This window comes from Lontra canadensis, unplaced genomic scaffold (assembly GCF_010015895.1).
Source record: "Lontra canadensis isolate GAN:19392208 unplaced genomic scaffold, GSC_riverotter_1.0 scaffold18, whole genome shotgun sequence".
Taxonomy (NCBI): Eukaryota; Metazoa; Chordata; class Mammalia; order Carnivora; family Mustelidae; genus Lontra; species Lontra canadensis.
This window is the reverse complement of record NW_022631012.1, coordinates 4,890,823-4,914,489: the sequence shown is the minus strand read 5'-3', so window position 1 is coordinate 4,914,489 and position 23,667 is coordinate 4,890,823. Positions and strand designations below refer to the sequence as shown.

The 23,667-nt window shown below is 36.8% G+C and overlaps 1 protein-coding gene across 1 annotated transcript in view; it reads left to right on the top strand.

Moving 5' to 3' along the window:
• The window catches only part of CPS1 (carbamoyl-phosphate synthase 1), a 123,946-nt gene that overhangs the window by 26,304 nt on the left and 73,975 nt on the right, over positions 1-23,667 (top strand). The window contains exons 4-16 of the mRNA XM_032859891.1: positions 1,453-1,542; positions 3,685-3,741; positions 5,938-6,030; positions 8,291-8,380; positions 9,837-9,965; positions 10,537-10,643; positions 11,496-11,634; positions 12,275-12,352; positions 13,978-14,076; positions 16,026-16,121; positions 19,577-19,766; positions 21,024-21,181; positions 23,142-23,270. Coding sequence (XP_032715782.1) covers positions 1,453-1,542; positions 3,685-3,741; positions 5,938-6,030; positions 8,291-8,380; positions 9,837-9,965; positions 10,537-10,643; positions 11,496-11,634; positions 12,275-12,352; positions 13,978-14,076; positions 16,026-16,121; positions 19,577-19,766; positions 21,024-21,181; positions 23,142-23,270 — 1,455 coding nt within the window. The remainder of the gene's footprint in view (positions 1-1,452; positions 1,543-3,684; positions 3,742-5,937; positions 6,031-8,290; positions 8,381-9,836; positions 9,966-10,536; positions 10,644-11,495; positions 11,635-12,274; positions 12,353-13,977; positions 14,077-16,025; positions 16,122-19,576; positions 19,767-21,023; positions 21,182-23,141; positions 23,271-23,667) is intronic.

Here is a 23,667-nt window from a genome sequence, read left to right as displayed (position 1 = left end):
ATCTCAGGATTGTGAGTTCGAGCCCCACACTGGGCACGAAGCCTACTTTAAAAAAAAAAAGAAAAAGTAAAAAGTCTCAGTTGGAGGGGGGATAGTTGATTTATTTTTAAGAATCCAGGATGAGTAAAGTTTCTCCTCAATACCGTAGGACAACCCATTAAATTTGTGCTCTCAATCTTATTCCTGTGTATTATGGGAATAATTTTTAACATGACATAATTTTGAATTTCATTTTTCATGGCACTTTGCATTTACTCTTAATGCCTTGGATGAAACTTGGCTTAATTTGGAAAGATGTTGTTATAAGTCTAAATGACAAGTATGCTACAAGAAATGGTGATGAATTACCTTTTAAAAGGTCTTTGGTAATCAACTCTGTATCGAGTATTTGCCTTTTAATCTTATCCTATTTAGGGGGTGAATAAAAGATAGCTTATATGCCAGTCTAAAAGTAAACACATTAAGTTTTCCTAATCAAGATAAATTTGGATAGGGGCGCCTGGGTGGCTCAGTGGGTTAAAGCCTCTGCCTTCGGCTCAGGTCATGATCCCAGAGTCCTGGGATCGAGCCCCGCATCAGGCTCTCTGCTCAGCGGGGAGCCTGCTTCCTCCTCTCTCTCTGCCTGCCTCTCTGCCTACTTGTGATCTCTGTCTGTCAAATAAATAAATAAATAAAATCTTAAAAAAAAAAAAAAATTTGGATAGTATTAAAAATGTGGACCATATAAACAATTAAAAAATGTATAATCCAAATTCATCACTCTATTTTTTTCCCACTGTATTTTTGAATGACTTGGACCAATCATTTAGCTTAATTCTATTTCTCACAATTTCCCCCATATATTCGGTCTCCTTTAAATGTAGATTGAAAATTATGTATCCTTTGTTTAATGTACAGGAAGATAGTGTAATCTAGTTATTAATTAGATTATTGGTAAATACCATGGAGAAAAAGTACCAGGGTGCTGACATGGGGGACCTAGCTTAGTCACAGGATTTGGCAAATGAGGTAAGACTATTCCTCAACATGGTAATTAAGGTGACAATGATGTTTTTTAAGAGAAAATTGTTGATCATCTTTTTTCTTCAAGTCTCCAGAATTTTAAGCCTTGAATCAGTGGATATAATAAAGCTTTTTAAAATTTTATTAATTTTTTTCAGTGTTCCAAAATTCATTTTTTATGCACCACACCCAGTGCTCCATGCAATACGTGCCCTCCTTAATACCCACCACCAGGCTCCCCCAACACCCCACCCCTGCCCCTCCAAAACCCTCAGTTTGTTTCTCAGAGTCCACAGTCTCTCATGGTTTGTCTCCCACTCGGATTTCCCCCATTCATTTCTCCTCTCCATCTCTCAAGCTTTTTTAAAAAAAAATTGCAAATGGACTCGTAAAACAAGTCACAAGAGTTGGATAATATTTTCTGCTCACCCCAACTCCCTGTCTTTCTAGGTTGCAGGTTTGCTGGTGCTGAATTACAGCAATGACTACCACCACTGGCTGGCTACCAAGAGTCTCGGGCAGTGGCTACAGGAAGAAAAGGTGAGAAATGCAGGCTGACCTGTCTGGACCAATTCTCTTCTGTAATACTGACGGCCACACATTCTTAGTTTAATCCACTAGGTGGCACTCACACAGGCTTGGTAGCATTTCTCTTTGGGGAAAGAGCCTAGAGAACACTTTAGATTTTTTTATTTTCTTGAACCACTTAATTTTCCCATCCTCTTATACCCACCACGATTGTGATATGTAACTTGAGTCGTGGGTTCTCGGATCAGCTTTACCGCTAACTAGCTGTGTGATTTTGTGCAGATCATGTAATCATACCATATTTTCTAAATCGTGAACTCTTACGAGGATAAACAGATTGCTATTAAGTTTCTTTTGGCTTAAACATTACGATTCGATGACATATAATTAGATATAACCTATTTGAAGTGGTAATTGAAAAGAGTTATAAACCTTATCTTATACTTTCCTTAGTTTAAGTATTATTGTTCTAATCAAATAAGAGGATTCTCCTGGTTTGAATGTCAGACGTACTTAAAGTTAAGGGACCTGCTACATTTGGCTTCATCTCCAGTGTTGCCGTAGCTGTTTTCTGTTGCTTTGGAGCCTCTAACTGACAGAATATTATTCTAAGAAAGCTCTGCCACACCAATGAGCGTCGACCTACTGAGGCTATATGTTGCTTCTTTCTGAAAATCAAGGAATCTTGATTTTGACTTCCTGGGTTTCATTTTTTTTCTAAATTTTAAAGGGGAGAACAAGGCATCTGTTTCACCACCTGAATCATTACTATTTCATTCTCAACCATTATCCAAATTTACCTCCATTACCTAGACAGCTAATTTTTGTAATGGTCATTTAGGACACCCTCCTTTTAATGTTTCCTTTGTGTCACTAGGCAACTGATATTATAGCTGCTCTGTGTCAGAACTAATGGTTTGAGTATTAACTTCATCCATGACTTGTTAGTTTGTTTTTAAAATGTGCTTTGAATCATCTTTCGTGATCACAGACATATAGACTAGAAGAGGGTCTAAGAAAGGGACATCTGGGTGGCTCAGTTGGTTAAGCATCTGACTTGGGTTCAGGTCATAACCCCAGGGTTCTGGAATTGATCCCATGTCAGACTCCCTGCCCCGCAGAAGGTCTGCTTCTCCCTCTGCCTCTCCTGCCCACCATTCTCTTAATTTCTCTCTCAAGTAAATACATAAAATCTTAAAAAAAAAAAAAACGTCTAATATAGTAACCAGTTCATCTCCTTCTGTGTATCGGTGAGTAAAAACTCCTTGCTCAAACATCACTCAGACGAATGGTAGAAGAAAAGAAATTAGAACCTGTTTTGCTGCTTCCTAACTCACTGTCCCTTTATTTTACCACATCTGTCTCTATCCAAACTACTCAAAAAAAAGAAAACAAATGTTTATATTACCTGATTTCCTAATCAGGTGGGAAATCTTATTAGAGTCTGACTACTTAATAAGCATCCTCAGAGGGGCGCCTGGGTGGCTCAGTGGGTTAAAGTCTCTGCCTTTGGCTCGGGTCATGATCCCAGCGTCCTGGGATGGAGCCCCTCATCAGGTTCTCTGCTCGGCGGGGAGCCTGCTTCTCCCTTTCTCTTTCTGCCTGCCTCTCTGCCTACTTGTGATCTCTGTCTGTCAAATAAATAAATAAATAACGTCTTTAAAAAAAAATAAGCATCCTCAGAAAAATGTGTTGAGTGTCTAGTAGGTAGCCAGAGCATATGGCTCCAAATGTGGATTTTCGTAGTATTTACATATCATTGCTTATGAAATTCTCAAATTCCATTATTTATATATATAAATGCATGTAATATATATAAATATGTAACATTGCCTATTTACTATCCTGTATAAAAAGAAACAATACTGTAGCAAAAGATTGATGTTCAGGATTTCTCATTTTTTATTCTGAGGAAGGACCTGGGTATTAAGAGTCCTGTTCCCAAGTGGAACAGCAATTTACCGTGTTCTGACAATACAGTCACCCTGGGTCAGAGAAAAGAAGGAGGAGGGAAATTATTTACTGCTCAAGAAGATAGATGATGAAAAAAAAAAGAAGAAGAAGATAGATGATGCTCAGTTTATAACTTGAAAACAATATGCTGGATCTAATTTCCTCCAATTTCACTGTCACTACAAATTCTTTTTCTTATAGGTCCCTGCAATTTATGGAGTGGATACAAGAATGCTGACCAAAATAATTCGGGATAAGGTATGATCATCATCTTTAGCCAACTCTATGTTTCTCTCTCTCTCTCTTTCCTTCTCTCTCTCTCTCTCTCTGTATACATATATATGGTTTATCTACTATATGCTCTATAAATTAAAAAAATATGTATTCTATTTTTTCTCATTGCTTGAAGAATCCAACAATATATGAAAGAACAAATCTGACCAATTTCTGTCATTTGAGCCTCTGCCATCTTGTTTTACTATCTCTGATGTGATTTTCAAAACTGAATATTTGAGTGGGATGTTTGTTGCTGGATAGACAGCAGATTATCGAGTGCGCACTGTGTGTTCACTATGCCAGAGAGTGGAGGCCTAAGTCAGCCCACGTGACAGGGCTAGTGAGCCCAGTGGAGAAGGTAAACAGGTGCATAACAACTTTGCCTCAATTCAATACTGACCTGCTGAAAGAGGCAAACCAGGAAGTGTGCAGCATTAGTGCTGTTATTTGTTTAGTCTTCTTGGAGGGGTTATCTGTGAAATTAATGAGTTATATTTCACGGGTGTGTCTAATGAGCCCTGCATACCCTACCTCAATTGTATAGTCTTTCTTGAGACTGTACCAATGACCGAGGTGATAAAAGATAAGTTTATCTTTTGCTTGCATATCTGATTGCTAAACAGTCTAACCCCTCCTTTTGAGTCTATCTCATTACCATCTGCTTGCTTCTTTTGGTTGAAGGGGAGGGTACTAATTTTTCTTTTTTCTTACATAAAACCTTCATATCCCAGAGCAGAAAGAAACTTTACCTCACTGATTTTAACTAAATTCCCCAAATGCCATTAAAGTTTTTCATTGAATCATATTACCTAAAAAAGGATGGGGTACCTGGGTGGCTCAGTCGGTTGGTTAAGCGTGTGCCTTCGGCTCAGGTCATGACCTTGGGCCCTGTGTGGGGTGGGAGTGGAAGGGGGGGGGGGTCCCTGCTCAGCTGGACATCTGCTTCTCCCCCTCCCTCTGCATCCCCCACCATGGTCTCTCACTCTGTTTCTCAAATAAATACAATCTTTAAAGAAACAAAAAGGAAAAAAGAAATGATACAATTTCAAAGTGAAATAGACTCTTCAAGAAAATATGTTGTTTCCTTGTTAGAATGTATATTGACATAGGATCTCTCTAAGCAGAAAGAACGGCTTTCTGAAAACGGCTTTTTGAAAGTGAGGCATGGCCACACACCCGTGACCAAAAGGAAGACAATGAGAGTTGACATAGTCCTTCCACTCTACTTCTCATTTTACTTCCTCCTCCTCAATTTTCCTGAGAATAGATGTTAATGAGAATGACCTGCTGGTGCTTTCTACCCTCACTCATTCTCACGTGACTACTTCTTTCCTTAAAGAATATATTTCAGAAGGAAACAAAGGCTTCTTCCCTTTTCTGCAATGCAGTGATTTCCTTGGAGAGAGGCAAATCAATGAATTATCTTGACTCCCCTCCTCCAATAAAGTCTTGATTTGTAATATGCTATTTTGTAAATAGATAAAGCTAGACTTACTAACAAATAAGTAAATCTCAAGACATAGCTAATAATAAGGAAACATTTGCCATGTTCAGGCTAGCAAGGCTAATCTGTGAAAACTTCGCAGAGGTCTGAACGTTCTTTAAAGTTCAGGGCCTTAGGGACACCAGGACATGAACAACCCAAAACACTGAACATTTTCAATGCTACTTTTCAAAGGTTGTGATTTACATAGCCCTTTATATCATTTTGTAAATGAATTTAACTATCATAATATAATTAATACTTCTTTTCAATTTTCTGCTGTTTTTAGATTTTTTTTTCTTCTCAAAAGATTGTTTTGTCCACGTCTCCACTGAACTCTCTTTAGGTCATGTGCACTAAGGGAATAGGTACTCTAAATGCTCTAATTTGCAGCAGCCTGAAACTTGGAGACCCGAATTCTGATGCCTTTAGAATTTGCTTACTCCAAGGGCCAGTCTCAGACCTTTAAAAAAAAAAAAAAAAAAAGAATTGTACATCCCACAGTGTTTCTCAGAATGTACTGTACAAATTACTTCATATTTACAGTTTGAGAAGATGAGGAACTTCTGCTGATGGTTTTAAGTAATTATAAAGACATTTAGATCTTGGAGCAGCCGTTTAAGTCCCTGTGAATGGATCCTGTCAACACCTTGCCTGGTATTCCCCTTTAACTGTCTAATTTTTTTCTTTGATAGGGTACCATGCTTGGGAAAATTGAATTTGAAGGTCAGCCTGTGGATTTCGTGGATCCAAATAAGCAGAATTTGATCGCTGAGGTTTCAACCAAGGTGAGAGATATCCCTTCACATTTTGTAGTTTTATTTCTTATAATATCAAAATCTTCACGTAGGCCGAGGTCTTTATCCTGAAGCACCAGACTTGAGGGAAAAAAAATCTCGTAGCTGCTAAAATATATATTACAAATCAGTGCATTTAAAGTTAGTAAATTTTACCTGCTGCAATCCAGCATCAATCAGAATGACCATGGAGAATAACATTTCATGAAGAATTCCAGCAGTGAGAACTTCTGGGCACCAGGGCCTTTCCTTAAGAAAATGTTATTAAAAGACTGAAAATCGCCTGGCTAATAGCATGTCAGTTTCAGAGAAAACACATGTTGATATTATCTGGTGTTCCCATTCCTATGCCTAGTCACATGGAAACAGAGACCAGAACCATGGGTCCCTGCCAATCAGTACTGACCTTGATGCTGATGCTAGACGCAAACATGCATTCACAGGATGTCGAAGCCTGAGAAATAGGACTTGTTAAAGACAGCGAATTTTAAATTAGATATGTAATTGCTTATATATTTGGAATTTGATCATGCCATATGCAATATTCCCTGGTTTTTAATTGTAAAATTTGTCCATACTATTTTTCCTGTAGTTGTTTCTATATGTTCCCTTGTGAAGTGATTTCATTTGAGACACAGCATGAAAAAGAGCTATTTTTCTTTTTAGTATTGAGAACTACCTTGAGGATCTAGTGCAGCATTTTCCACATGTGAGGAACACTGACCTAGAGAAAGTCACCTTAAAAAGAATTTTGTGGTAATAAGGTTAAAACCAGTGCATAATACATTTCTTCTCTTCAAGAGTCATAATGCAAATTCACATATTCACGTGTCTGTGAGGTCTTCCTTAAAACTGCTGTCATTCTGTATGGAGAGTATATAATGTATTTGTGTACAGACCGGCAAAAAGGAGCCTGTCTGTATTTTTATCTATGTCAGATCAAGAGAGAGATTGCAATGGTGAAAACTGACCCCATTTCTTAATGCTAGCAGAATTGAATAATTTCATTGTAGCTGTGATAAAATGCATATTCGTATCAGATTATATTTATTCTGAGTTTTGTTTGGATATGGTTGATAGCTTAATTCATTGTCTTGTAATTGCAATTTGATGTAGCTACAACTAGATGGTAATATTGCTTTATGTTGTAGGAGAAGCCTAAGGTTAAAAATAAATCCACACTTTTTCAAATTATCCGATGAGAGAGATTATCTGTAGCATTTATGGATCAGCTCAGAAATAATTTCCCCAGATCATGGAAAGAATTGGGCACTTTTTCTCTAGAATAGTTAGCAGGGAAAAAATAGTGACAAACTTTATATATATATTTTTCAAGTACGGTCTAAGGATTATGATTTCCCATTCTTTAGAATTTGTGGAGAGTGGAGAGCTGATGTTTCAGTTAAAGTAAAATGCTCTTTCAAATATCCAGGTTGCAACTTTCATCTAAAATCTTTTGGAAACATTGAAATCATCCTAAATTCAGAATATACTAGGTAATTCTTGAAGCTGTAATCAGTGTGGGCACCCAGCCTTCTAGGCTTTCTCTCCGTTTCTAGTATTTCTCCTTTTACGACTTTGGGGGAACTGCTTCTTGGGTAAATGCCTGTGAAAATGGATCTGACTCTGAGCAGTGCTTTAGCTGTAGGTAATGATTATGATATGCTCAGGGATCCTTTTATGAAGTCTACCATTTAAATGCAAATGATTGCATGGTAACCTAAAGAGAGCAGTGGTCTACACTAGCTTAGCAATCCTCTGACTCTCATACTGATTTTACCCATTAGCCCCACTACAGAAGCCTAATGCACAACAGCTCTGCCCCATCCAAACTTTATTGCAAGTTGAGGAACAAATGGTATTTAAAGCATGATGTATCTATTACCACATCTGTCTAGTACTGAATCATGCAGTAACACTTGAAAATTCCATTGCCACTGGTTGTTAATGAGGCAAAACATGGGAGAGGTCATTGTCAATTATGGAAGTGACCAATTTCTTAGGGATCATTGTTATTACTATAATCAACATTTTATATAAAATAGCAAAGTACACTTTCCCTCATAAAAACGATAGTTTGTGGCACTCTCTGTGCCTTATAAATTGATTGTTAACTGCCAGTCATTCCCTAGTAGTTAGCAATCAGTCTGTTACCAATATAAGTGCAAAGCGTCCCCAGATGTGTTTACAATATTGGCGTGTTGCTCATGGCTTGTACTTCCCTCTCACTCTCTGCTTGTCAAAATTGCAGGATGTCAAGGTGTATGGCAAAGGAAACCCCACGAAAGTGGTAGCTGTCGACTGTGGGATTAAAAACAATGTAATTCGCCTACTCGTAAAGGTAAGTGATGTGTTCCATCTCAAGGGTGAGGATTTGTAATCCTGATCGTTAGTGTTAAACTGATTTCCTTCCTCTGTTTCAGAGAAAACTTGTGCATTCCTCTTGGAACGTCAGAGGATCTGCTCTCTTCTTGTCTTTGATCTATAAAATAACACTTGTATCCCTGTTAAAATTAGTGATGTAGAGTATGTTTTAAAAAAATCTTTAGGGACCACAAATACAGAGAAGAATGATGATGGTTCTTACCATGTATTGACTGACATTCTGAGACATGCCATGTTTACTTTCTTCGGGTTTAGAAATGACCAAAAATTTGGAGTCAGTTGGAGAACTCCTCCATTGGACTACATTCATTATGTGCCAAATGTTTGCAGGGATCATGCCCTAATATAGTACAAACTTTCACATTCCAAATCATGATTTCAAATTCTTGTCAATTTATTAACACAAATTTGCATTTGACTCTTCAGTAGCAGATGCTATCGATGGCCTCTCTGTATCTTCTTCTCATTTTACCATTATAAGGCATTTTGTCCATCCAATGTCTGCACTTCATTGCTTAAGGGCTCTCTTTTGATGGTTGGAGCCTGCTGGTAGGCAGGAAATAACATAGAATTAATGATCCTTGGAGCAGTCCCACCCAATGACTAGAGAAGGCCAGTGTGTAAATACCCCAACTCCTTTGCCCCGTCAATGAGCTATCTTGAGGGTGAGTAGTCTACACTGGCTCTCAGAGTTCCCTAGTGGGCTGAAACTCCAGTTGTCCATAGTACTTGGTAATGCATACTTTATTGGGGTGTCTCACAGTGTCACTTTCTAGTGTTTCTTCTTAGAAACCTTTCCAAATAGGCTTCTTTCCCTCAAATCCTTGTCCCAGGAGATGCTTCTAGGGAAACCATCAAAGATATTTTCCTGTCCACTTCTATATATAAAAGTTATAATTATTCTATCAGAGTATAGATACTACGGATAGTGTGAGAAAACTCTAGGAAAGAAGACTGATGAAAATTTGGTCAGATTAAAAAGAAACAAAAAACAACCAAAATTGAAAAATGTAAGAGGTGGACCAAATTAAATTTTGCAGAAAATGGATTTTTTGTTTTTCCACTCTCTCTACCACAGGTAGTGAAAATGACCAATATTCCTCAGTGCCTAGTCAGGAATTCTTTAGGCTCTGAAGCCTCCTGAAATATGGGAAAATGTGTTATCTATTTTTTCAGGATCAAAACTTCAATGATGTTTTTTCCTCCACTTTCTATTGACCACTGACTTCCTACACATCACACAAAATACAGGGAGCCACCAAAGAATTTTTCACTCAATATTATTTATTTGAATTATGTGCCATTTTCCCCTCCCCTTTAGGGAGTGTTTAGTCAAGAGAAAGTCTAGGCAAAATTACACTTTGACCAAGAAAAATGTTATTGACTTGATCATTTTTGTCCTTGTTTTCCAGCGAGGAGCTGAAGTGCATTTAGTTCCCTGGAATCATGATTTCACCAAGATGGAGTATGATGGGCTTTTAATTGCTGGAGGACCGGGGAACCCTGCTCTTGCACAACCACTAATCCAGAATGTCAAAAAGGTGCAGTAAACCTGGGGGTAGTATATATCTGTGTGAGGTGGAGGGAGTCTGTGCAGCTGGGAAGGCTGGAATCTCTTTTAGGTGTTCAGATATTCTTTAGCTCCTATCTGTGACCTCTGAGGCAGTGTCAGCACATATTATATGGGGGGAACCAGTGAGGAGAGGGTCCCGGAGGAAAAAGAACCTTTCTTCAGGCAGAGTAACTGGGATTGTGTCCTCAAGTGAAGAGAGCTCGAGTCCAATCTCCAAATGTGTCTTTCTATACGATTGTAAAATGACAATTCATATTTCTCATCATGACCTGGGGGCCTATAACACCCTTGAGTTTCTGAAGAAATATCAAGTTTTGTTTAGTTTGAATATTAAGTACATTTTAAAAAATTCTAATGGTACACATTTGTGAGTCATATTCTTATTTATAGTCTAGCTTTTAATCCAATTACTATTCTCTTTACCTTTTTAATTAAGAATAAAAGGGATGTTTCATTTTTATTCCATCAGAGGCAGCATCTTTTTTTTTTTTTCTTTTTGTAACAGTACTCCTGGCTAATAAAAATTCTCCCTGATTTAGATTTTGGAGAGTGACCGCAAGGAGCCATTGTTTGGAATCAGTACAGGAAATTTAATAACAGGACTGGCTGCTGGTGCCAAAACCTACAAGATGTCCATGCCCAACAGGTAAGACAGCTACGTGTCTGTTTACAGGTCAAACTGGTTCTGAAACACCGTTAATAACTAACTGCAAAAGCCTTAGAGAACTTATGTGCCATTTTCTTCAGAAAAAAACATAACCGTATTATTACATGGTTCATAGTTGTCTGACTACCCAATACCACTTTTATTGCATTTTTGAAAGGCAGCCTTCTCTAACAATAATGTTGCTGTAGTTTAAAGTTATTTTCCTTCCCTTGGCATAAATTGAGGTTATTATGCTCCATCATATGATATTCCAAAGGAAACTTCTCTGCCTTCCAAGCTAGGTATCAGAGCACTGATAACGTTGTAAGACTCAAGAACCAGGAAGTCTTCAGATCCTCTCCATTTTACTTCCTTACCCTGAATGATTCCGGTTTATTCAACATGGCGCTTTCCCCCATAGCCCACCCTCTTCGTAAAGTGTAATTCAAAATTATTCATGACAGAGTTGTCATCTCTTTATCATTTCCCAAAAACTCTCCTCTGGCTTTAAAATTACTTATCTTCCTTAACATAAATTGCTTGTTATTTGTGTCTCTGTTAAGCTCATGAGCCACTCTTAACTTTTTGTTATGAGCTCAGTTCTCCCTTTGTACTGATCGTAGAAGTTTAATAGACCTGGTATTTAACACACAGCAAAGCTTCCTGAATTGATTTTTGTTGCTAAAATTATTGGGATTAACAATCTGTGACTTTTCTCACAAAGTAATTTCCACTAAGCAATTGAAACTTTTACATTTTAATAGGATTTTCTCATCCACTATTTTACAATGAAGGTGTTTATTAGTCTTCACTTTTCCTTTTCCCTATTCTTTTTCTCCTTTTTTTCTCCAGAGGGCAGAATCAGCCTGTTTTGAATATCACAAACAGACAGGCTTTCATTACTGCTCAGAATCATGGCTATGCCCTGGACAACACCCTTCCTGCTGGCTGGAAACCACTTTTTGTGAATGTCAACGACCAAACCAACGAGGTAAGTGCTCTCAATAAACCTGTTCAGTTGGCAATAAGTAAAGCAGGGCTTTTCATACTCTGTTAGCCAGACACTGTGTGTGTGTGTGAGAGAGAGAGAGAGAGAGAGAGAGAGAATGTGTAAGAACTCTTTTTATAGGTTATTTCCCATCGCCCTCTGCTTTTTAAAAAGTCACTTCTGTCTTATTCTCTCATCAGTTGGCTCATTGAGATACCCTCTTTGAGTGGTTAATCAGTGACTGTCTTCCACATTCATTGCTAATGGACAGCTGGTGGAGATCTGTTTGGGCCTGTCTATGTGGGTCTCTGAGACTTACTTGGCTCTGAAGTAGCCTTGAGAAGACCCTCAGAGAAGTAATTTAGGAGTTGGAGATAAGAAGAAGATTTGAGTTTATTCTGAACAGACCCTGGGAGGGGAGCACCCAAAGGCTATAGACCAAATCAGTTGTTTTTATTGAAGGAACCACATTTGGTTGAGTCTTCGTTGGCTTATTTTTATTATGACTGTTAGCTGTTGGAATGTCCTTGAGCATTTAACTCATTTTTTTTTATTTTGAACTTTATTGTCTGCTGAATAATACGTAGCCCTGGTTGACAGTCATTGTTACAGAAGGAATTTCTCCTATTTCTTGTTCTCTCAGGGAATTATGCATGAGAGTAAACCCTTCTTCGGCGTACAGTTCCACCCAGAGGTCAGCCCGGGTCCCACAGACACTGAGGTATGTTTGGACCTGAGGCCTATTGTACACTTAATTTTTTTTAAATCAGAAATGTATTTATGTGAAAACTTGAGAAACAAACATCATCACCTCAGATGATTTAGGTACAGAATATTTTTCAAGAAGAGTGCCTTGATAACACATGTATATTGCATTAAAATTTCCCCATGAATATCATGGAGGAAATTTCTGTCTTTTTTAAAATTTAAAGTGGGAAAGCCCTGAAGAAACCTGACACGATGCTGTTTTTATTTAAATCATTATCATTCTAATATATTTAGTTCTGAAATTTACAATTGTTGTACTATGCAAATGAATTCCCTCTTGCTCTCTTGTTCTCATAACTGAAATGAAATTTTAATCCCCCATCTGTGACTTCACAAAAATCCCTATGGCAACTGGTTGTGTAGCCAGGAAGAGTGAATAAACAGCAGCAGGAGAAGGAAGAAGGGCAGGGGTACTCAGGAGGGGAGAGAGCATGCACACACATATATATATGAATCAGATGGCTTAAGAAAAGAACCAGAAAGAATGCTTAGAGGAGTTTTGTTTTTAATTTAAATATTTTTATTTTGTGTGTGAGAGCTTTTGGTTCAGTGCTCAAGGTCACCTTTTCAAACAAGAGCTTGTGGTGACACAGAAAAGTCTGGAAAGTCTGGTGTGACTTCCTCTCCCACACCTTAACGCCTCTAGTAGTAACGCTGACAGCTCCTCTCTGTCAGCACATACTCTAAAGACACCCAGGCGAAATGAGGAGAAACAGAATTTTCCCTCCGTAAACTCTATTTCTCATTCCTGAATTGCCTTTTCAGATATATATGTTCTGTTCATTTTTTAATATTTTTAGGACGTGATTCTTAATACCTCAAATCAGTATAACATTACCTGCCCATGATGAAATGCATAAAGAAACTTAATTACATGGATTTTTTTGGCCTAATACATGCTGAATACTATTTTTTTTTCAAATTTAAAATTTAAATATTTTGCCCATAGTAGTACTTTGTATTAGGAACATTGAAATTAAGACATGCAATATTAAGTAACGCTTAATCCTTTTTTTTTTTTTGTCCTGCCAGATAGTTGTAAATGAGTATCTTCATTGAAATTTGTCATGTCTAGTGACACAATAGTAGTAAATTCATTAGTATAGTTTAAGAATAAGCTTTGGAGGTATTTTTTGAGCTGATAGAAATTTTCAAAATCTAGTTATTTCTAACTTTAGGATGTATAAGTAATATAGCTTAAATTTCTTTTGTATAACTAGAGTTTTATTTAGAAGGATCCATTTAGAAGAAAATAACTCATAATTAAGGGGATGAAAGCATGACATTCTTAGAAGGCATGATCTGAAATGTTCATTGTCTGCTAAAAACTTGCTTTTGATAGGATTTGAAGTGAACAATTAGAAATGTTTATTTGATCTAATTCTTATAGTAGTAAATATTTAGTTTTGCCAATTTTGGCAGAAAAGCAAAAAACAAATATTGTATATGAATACTTATCCTAAAAATTATTTGTTATTTATTTGAGGTTCAAATTTAACTGGGCATGTATATTTTATCTAGCAACCTTATGAGTTTTGCAGCTTCTAACTAGTTGGATCTATTTTTTTTTTTTTCCAGTACCTGTTTGATTCTTTTTTCTCACTGATAAAGAAAGGGAAAGGTACCACAATTACATCCGTTCTACCAAAACCAGCTCTGGTTGCATCTCGAGTTGAGGTCAGTATATGTGGATTCCTTTCTGGTTTGTGTATTTTTGATTTTTTCTCTATCATATGATAATTTTTTAAATGAATGATGTTAACCATTTTAATGTCTATAAAAGACTACTGGTAATATTTTAATTACCCATTATTTTAGCATCTGATTGTTTGGTCTGTTCTTGATGTGTTCACTGGAATTTTCATGTTTTTTTTTTTTTTAAAGATTTTATTTATTTATTTGACAGACAGATCACAAGTAGGCAGAGAGGCAGGCAGAGAGAGAGGAGGAAGCAGGCTCTCTGCTGAGCAGATAGCCTGATGTGGGGCTCGATCCCAGGACCCTGAAACCATGACCCGAGCTGAAGGCAGAGGCTTTAACCCACTGAGCCACCCAGGAACCCAATTTTCATGTTTTTGATTTAAAATTATACCTTTACAGTTTACTTCTAGAAATTTGTAATAAAATAATTTAATAAAGAATAGGATTTTAGTTTAGAATTTGATACATTCTGTTACTTAATGTACTATAGTTTTATGTATGCTTGAGATACAGTTCAGATTACAGAATCATTCATTATAGGTGACAGAACTTTTGTTTCAACTAAAAGAATTATATTATTGGTCATCATGAATAGAAAAATATGATTTTACCTATTAAGAGAAAATAGAGGAGTACTATAGCACAAACTTGAGTCCTTATTTGTGTGAATGTATAGGTTAGTATGATAAGATTTCTACCCATTTCCTTCATAGTTACACCACACATATACCTACATCATTATTATATAAAATTTAGAAGAATGTATATGTAGTTTCAAGTATATATATACAGATTGGCTTTTTATAAATAAAGGTAATTGAATTAAATGTTTACATGAAATGATCATTTGAGTTGGATGACCTGTTTTAAGGATTTCCATGGTAGCCTCTTGTCCTCAGATGGAAATGATGGAGGTAGCCCACCCACTCTGTGTGGAATCAAATTATGGGTTCTTGGTAAGCAAAGAACCCATGTACTTCCTGTGTAGTGTTCTTCTCAGAACCTCAACTCATGTTCTTCAGATGCTTTTCTTTTCTTAATGAATTAATTAATGAATTAATGGTGGGGAAAAAGATATAATTTGGATTTTGCAGCATTCGCCTTTGCATGTGGTAGGCATCCAATAAGCATTTGTTGAGGCAAACCAAGCTTCCCAAGTCCTTGTCTTTTGCAGTGACCGGGAATATCTCTCTCCACTGAAGTCTTTGGCACTTGGGGCTAAAAAATAAGCAGAATCATTATTTGCTTGGAATCCTATGTACGATTTATAGAATTTCAGTATATTGTCAAGACATGAGTTTTTCTTCTTGCATTTTCTGTAAATATTTCTGGCACAAACGGTAAAGGTGAAAATGTGAATATGAAAGTGCCTCCATGGTCCCCTTGCCTTCTCTGTTTTCATTAGTTTGTTATGGAAGGCCCAGAGTCCTGCTTTGTCTAGAAGAAAACTATGGAGTATTGAATGTAATACATTTAAGTTTTAGAGAGATTCTTGTCATACACACACACACACACACACACACACACATATAGATGTGTAGATTTACATATACATTTATGTAGTAATTTTTAGATATTTATGTATCTTTAAATAAAATGTAGACCTCTTCTCAAAATTTTTTACCTAAGTGAAAAAAACTTCATGAACTTTGGAAATTGCTTTGAAATTAGAGATTTTTAAATTGTTCGTGTTTTTCCTGATGAATCACAGACCTGCACTGCTGAGACAAATAGTACATTATATGTTAATTAATTGAATTTGAATTTAAAAAGTTGTTAGTCTTTTTCTTCATGTATGTTTTGAAACATTGTACTTTAAATCACGATGTAAACCTGGACAATATAGATAGACTTCCCTGCTCTTGAAATTGCCTCTTTTCCCCGTCTTGCTAATCAGAGCAATGCCATTTTCTTATTGCTTACAGGTTTCCAAAGTCCTTATCTTAGGATCTGGAGGTCTGTCCATTGGTCAGGCAGGTGAATTTGATTACTCGGGATCACAAGCTGTAAAAGCCATGAAGGTGAGAGGTTTCTGTAAGAACTAATATACTCCTTTAATGAATCTAATTAGTATTTCATAATTTAGATTTATGACACTACCTCTTTTCAAAGTCACTGTAATTGATTTCCTCAACAATTTCTCACACATCTTACATTAAAGAAATTTAGACCACACGTGAAATCTACTTTCTCAAACTTTTTTGCACACCCGTAAATCAAGAACGTAAGAGTGATCTCCAAAACTACCTGTTACCACCAATTTGTACTGAAAACATAAAAAGCCACGTTTGCAGATGTTGCTCATTTCTTTTGAGGCAGTGAGCATTTAAAATATACTTGTCTTTTGTGTGAAAGAGGGAATTTGGGGATCCTTGGTGCTGTAAGATATTGTAAATGTTCTAGAGGATGCTTCAGGCATCCTGGTTGACATGGCAAGATCAAGTTGAGGGAGCAAAGGCAACAGATGCCTTTTGCCCAGCTTTAGAAGTTATTACCTGTCACTGGGGGACCCAATTTAACCATTTATGACTTGGGTTGATGACTGAACAGAACGATTTGGCGGATTATCATGTAGAAATGAGGACTGGATACTCAACATTGGGAAAAACACCTTCCCTGTTCCTTTGAAGTCTTTCAAGATCTCTCCAACCCTTTGTCATAGCAAAACAAACCTTTAGAAAAATTTCACTGTATATGTAAGGTATTTCTATGAAAGAGCTAACTTGGCTTCTCTTTGGTGTCCTTATTTCCTTGGATAGTCCCCATGTTGGTGCTAATCGGCCATCCAGGGACAATGTGAGCTTTCTGTGACTTTGCCTCTGGCTTTGTTGTGTAAAGCCATGCACCAGAGACCTGGCTAGGAGAAAGCCACACAGACAAGGTGGCGGGAGACTAGGACAACAAACACAGAAAACAGTTGGCCAGAATTTTTCTTTTTCCTTTTTGTTGTATTCACAACTATACACAAAGATTTTCACCTGACAGTTCTGTTGAAAAAAATAGAATGCAGCCCCCAGTTAGTTACTCTTCTTTCCATTAGTTTTATATTTTAATGCTCTTTTCTATACATGCATGAGTACACACACATACACACGTATGTTTTTTGTGCACGTTTTCAAGGAGTACTTTACTTCATTGTATTATGATTCAATTTCTTTTTATATAATTAGAGGATATCCAGTGGTTTAGATTGGTTAGAATACAATGTAAGTGCGTTCAGGTCTTATAAATACATTTAAGCAGCATATGTTTTTTTATCCTAGTTGGTAGCTTTATAAAGAATTAATATTTTCATAGCTTATATATTTTTATGTGCTTTACATTTGTTAGGTGAAGTTATGTATTTTAACCAAATAGGAATTATTTGTGATAGTATTATGATTAATGAGGAAGTTAGTAGAAATGAATTTATGGACTAAATATTTATTTAATTATTTACTTATTTATTTTTAAGATTTCATTATTTATTTGACACAGAAGGAGAGAGAGACACACACACAGAGGGAGAGAGACCACGAGCAAAGGGAGTGGCAGACAGAGGGAGAGGGAGAAGCAGACTCCTCACTGAGCAGAGAGACCCACTCAGGGCTCAGTTCCAGGACCGTGGATCATGATCTGAGCCTAAGGCAGACATTGAACTGAGTCACACAGCGCCCCTATGGGCTAAATATTTAAAAATAATCAGGTGGTGCATGTATTGTAGCCAGAACTATATTAGAAAAAATAATAATATAAAATGTATTAAAATAGTTTGAAATAATTTTTAGTTTTAAAATATATGGACACTCATTACAGTCACTTATGGAACCTTTACTTATATAATTTGATTTACAAAAAACAGTTACATCCATTGTATAAACACATTCAGGAAAATACAAATATATTTAAATCTTTTGGTGATTTTCTCTAGTAGTGAGACCTTCTGTAACTTCTATTGATGATGTGTTCTTAGTTTGGACTTTATTTAAATTCCATGAAACAAAATGGGACCAGGGAGGGAGACAAATCATAAGAGACTCTTAATCTCAGGAAACAAACTAAGGGTTGCTGGAAGCAGGGGGTGGGGAAGGGATAGGGTGGCTGGGTTATGGACATTGGGTAGAGTTTGTGATATGTGCTATCGTTAGTGCTGTGAACTGTGTAAGACTGGTGATTCACAGACCTGTACCCCTGAAACAAATAATGTATTATATGTTAAATTAAAAAAGTTCCACCCTATATTTTAAATGCATTTGCTTATCTGTATGTATTTGTTCAAAATTTTCTTAATAACACCTTTTGAAAACTGCTTTCTTAAAATCTTGAGAGATGACTCGGATGGAAGAAAGGGCTAGAACTTGAATCCTAAGACTTGGATTAGAATCCTAATTTTACCATTTGATCAGCTAGAAGATGTTTGGCAAGTCATTTAACCTTATTGAATGTCAGTTTTTTCATCTGTGAGGTAGAGATTTCTCTTGTAGTCTTTTTATAAAAATCAAATAAATTGATAAAAAAGTATATTATAAGTTTTAAGGCACTGAGTATAAAGTAATATGAAATACATTTAATATTTTATTCAGATCCTCCCCCAAGGACATATAGGGCTTTCAAGGATGATTTCTATATTCTCATCTGAGTATTTTGTTGATGTATTAGGAGAGTTCTATATTGACATGGTAATAGGTAAAATAATAAGAGACAGATGGCCATATTTTATAACAATTATTTTGCTGTATCACCCTTATCCCAGGTTATAAAGCTATTTATCCTTTTCATAGCCTACATGAGGAATTATTTTTGAGATCTCTCCAGATGTCAGAAATAAGGTAGAGCTATGAATACCTTTATACGCACGCAGACACGCAACATTTTTATTTTATTTTATTTTTTGTCATATGGTCATTTTCTTTTAATGTAGTATGTATAAAAAGTTGTATAAGTCCCTTTGTTAAAGCACTATAGCAGTCATGAAAATCTAAAAAGATGGAATCCCGCAGAAGGCTCTCAGTGCTTCCAGCAAGGGAATACATCATCTTGTATTTTACATGTACACTCCATGTTGGTCTCTGACAAACATTGGAAAGGGGTGTCTTTGATGTTGCCTCTGGTTCCATTTTATATCTTATTAATTTTTAAGTTTTAAAAATATTTTAGTCTTTTACAACCAACTCAGTAGTATTCATAGACCTCTAGTCAAATTCTATAGAAATCAACTCCAGTTTTGCTTGATACCTCTAGCAAGGAGTTCAGGGTGAACCTTGTGGGGTAACCAGTTCTTTTTGAATAGTTCTATTTTCAAGGAATTTTTTCTTTCCTCTCACCAGACGTTTGTCTCCCTTTACCCTCCATTCCATTCATCAGTCTTATTACTGATCTCGATAGCCCACAAACTAACCTAAAAGTTTTGTCACCCAATACAGACCCTTCAGTTGAATATGGTGATTCTCTCCTTTAGATCATATGTTCAGATTCTGGATCCTTTTATTTCTTTCAGGAAGAAAATGTTAAAACTGTCCTGATGAACCCAAATATTGCATCAGTGCAAACCAACGAGGTGGGCTTAAAGCAAGCAGATACTGTCTACTTTCTCCCCATCACCCCTCAGTTTGTCACCGAGGTCATTAAGGCGGAACGGCCAGATGGATTAATTCTAGGCATGGGTGGCCAGACAGCTCTGAACTGTGGTGAGTTCTTTTAAGTTTAATTGCAGAGTTTTGGCCCATGCACTTATGTGTAATATTTTTTTGACTCTAACAATTATGCTCTGTGTGTTCATAAAAGCTTTTCTTTAATGTGTGAGGAAGCATTTAGCAAACAGCCACCTGAAAATGTCATGTGATAAATATTACTGGTTTATTTCACAAAACAGCTGAGGTACTTTAATGCTCTGGGGTGGCCAGGTGAGAGCTCCCTGCTCCACTTCAGTATATTGCTTTTCTCTTGACCAGCGAAACCCTGAGAACTATTATGAATAAAAAATGAGAATTGACATTGATTAAATGCTTTGTGCTCTTACCTGTTGGCCCAGTAGCATTTGGCTTTCACACATATTCTCATGATAACATAGATCAGTCTCTCTACCACCCCTTTATGCATCTGCTGAACCCAATACTCTGTCCTTTTTTCAAGACTTCAAATCTTTGGAGCTGGATCATGAATGAGAATCTCATGAGTTAGTTGGAGTAAGAAGTTGGTATAATAATTTAGATATCAAATATAAAAGTCTTAGCCAAAGTCAGATGGCATGTTAGTGGAAACATTATTTTGTATCTATCTGGGTTAAAAATCATCAAAATAATGTTTCCACTAACATGCCATCTGACTTTGGCTAAGACTTTTATATTCACTGGGATTATTTATCTGTCTATTTATTTATTTATTTATTTATTATTAAAGATTTTATTCATTTATTTGACACAGAGAGAGAGAGATCACAAGTAGGCAGAGAGGCAGGCAGAGAGAGGAGGAAGCAGGCTCACCGCTGAGCAGAGAGCCTGATGCGGGGCTCGATCCCAGGACCCTGAGATCATGACCCGAACCGAAGGCAGAGGCCCAACCCACCGAGCCACCCAGGCGCCCCCACTGGGATTATTTAAGTAAGAGAATCTCATTATAAGATTGGACCTTAGAAAGAAAGGGAATATACTAAGGTTTAGAGGTTTACTGTATCCTATGATTTTTATTATTGAGATAATAAAAACCATTTGGAGAAGGTGGTAATATAAGTAATGTCACCAGCAACATATTTTGCTTAAGTGTTTTCAGAATTTCTTTCAATTTTTTTTTTTTTTTTTTAAATCTTAAGCACACTTCTATTGTGGACTGTGGTGGCTTCCTGGAGCTAATTTTAAGGTTCAAAAAAAGTTGTATTTCAGATGTCTATTAAAAAAGACATAAGAGTTTGAGATTTTAAAAACTGATTATATTTGGTTCTTCTGTAGGAGTGGAACTATTCAAGAGAGGTGTACTCAAGGAGTATGGTGTGAAAGTCCTGGGGACCTCAGTTGAATCCATTATGGCCACAGAAGACAGGCAGCTGTTCTCAGACAAACTAAATGAAATTAATGAAAAGATTGCTCCAAGCTTTGCTGTGGAATCAGTAAGGAATCTTTGTTCTGGAGAAACAAGACCATTATTTGTCTTATGTTATAGGGAGAGTGGTTTGTCACACCTAAAAATGATAGTTAAATTATTATATTTGCATGTATTATCTTCCAGAAATGTGTTAGTACCTCAGAAACTTTGTGTATTAATTGCAGCATTCCATGCTGAAATGTTTGGGATAGGTATTAATATTTTATGAAAAGGGAAGCAAAAGCCCAGAGACGAAGTGGTTTATCAGTGGTTGAAGTGCCATTGAATATCAAATCTCCTGAGGTAAAACAAAAAAAAGGGCCATGTCAACTTTCTTTTTTTTTTTTTTTTTTTTTTTAAAGATTTTATTTATTTATTTGACAGACAGAGATCACAAGTAGGCAGAGAGGCAGGCAGAGAGAGAGAGAGAGAGAGGAGGAAGCAGGCTCCCTGCAGAGCAGAGAGCCCGATGTGGAGCTCGATCCCAGAACCCTGGGATCATGACCTGAGCCGAAGGCAGAGGCTTTAACCCACTGAGCCACCCAGGCGCCCCCCATGTCAACTTTCAATGCCAAAACGATTTTTGCTTTCTGCGACCCGTTACATATCTTGTATGTGCAAATGACCTGCCAGTGGGGAATGATTGGATTAAAATTTTCTTGTTAGAATGGAATGAACATTTAAAAATGAAATCATCTAGAAAAAGCCACTGGATCTAATCAATGAGATTCATGACTAAGAAACTTGTGGCTTAGATGTTTAGGGAGGAAAGATGATTTCTTCTTTTTGTTAATTATTTTCAACTGTAGCCTGTGCCTATTGATAGGCTATTACAAGGCACCAAGATAAAGTTGGTTTGCTATATATCTGTTTCTGTCCCTGACTTTATTCCTGATTTCAGACATGTGGTCAATGAAGTGGGGGTTCTGGAGGCAGTTTTTAATGCAACTTTCCCATTACAAAAGTAGCAAATTCTTAGGGAAAAGGGCAAGTACTGCTGGGACAACTAAAATGGACCAAGCACTTTTCAGAAAAGAATGCTACCAAGTACATACAATGTTGCAGAGCTGTCAGTCAGGAATAGTCCCAGGATAGCTCTGCTGAACATTTGGAAAGCTCCTGCCATACATTTATTCTTTCATTGCCAGATTTAATTATGTCCTTGCTTCCTCAGGATGAGAAACGGGCATATGGGAAAGGTGTAATTACATTCCCATTGGTAGTGTAATAATATTCCATGACAGAAAAATATAGCCACCATATGTTGTATTCTGTAAGTTTGAAAAAAAAAAAATCCAAGCTTCTGGGACTACTCTCTGACTGAACTTGAAAAATGAAAACTCTCTTTCTGTACAGTATTCCTAATGGCCTGTTGCAGTAATATCAAGTTCATTTTGGCAGTAGAAAACCTTGTATCATTAAGAGATGAAGACTTTTAAATTGAATTAAAAATTTCAATATGGCTTCCATTCTCAAATTCATAATGATTATTTCAGTTTGGGCCATTGTTTCTTTTTTTTAATATGACAGAACAAAATTTACAACAAAAAGATAAATGAAAGCCTTTGCTGTGTATTAAAAAAAAAAATCCTAGGATTTTTTACTTTAAATTTGTAAAACTGCACTTATTTTTCCAAAGAAAATGAAAGAATAATACAGCATTTCTGTAGTCATTCTTTTTTTTTTTTTAAGATTTTATTTATTTATTTGACAGAGAGATCACAAGTAGGCAGAGAGGCAGGCAGAGAGAGAGGAGGAAGCAGGCTTCCTGCTGAGCAGAGACCCTAATGCGGGGCTCTATCCCAGGACTCTGGGATCATGACCTGAGCTGAAGGCAGAGGATTAACCCACTGAGCCACCCAGGTGCCCCTCTGTAGTCATTCTTCCCAAAGAAACTGACTTACCTGAATTGCTATACTTTCTTGGTGTGGTCTTTTCTGCTAGTGTGGTCAGCTTTTAAGACTTTGAATCTTTCTCGTTGCTAGATCGAGGATGCTCTAAAAGCAGCAGACACCATTGGCTACCCAGTGATGATCCGTTCTGCCTATGCCCTGGGGGGGTTAGGCTCTGGCATCTGTCCCACTAAGGAGACCTTACTGGACCTCAGTACAAAGGTTTGTATTTTCACAGACCAAATTCTTACCAACCAAGAAAATGGATTCTATATGCCCTTTCAGTTAGAGAAAGTTATGTAGATGAGAAATGACCTTTTCTCTATTATTAAACCACATTCATGTTTTCTAAAAGTATCCAAAAGATGGTACCTTTGGAAGGGAAATGCATACAGTTATTTACATTGGAACACAGCATTAATCCGGAAGGTCCTAGGAAAACTGATGGTCACTCTGACTATCGGTGATCATGCTGATGATGGTCACTCGATCTTTACTGTATTATTTGATTATTCAGAGGCATAAACTCAATTGAGTTCCATCTCTCTCTGCTTCAGAATCTGCTCCCAGATACACATGATGCTAAAATATATTTTAGTGATTAAAAAAAGTGAATGTA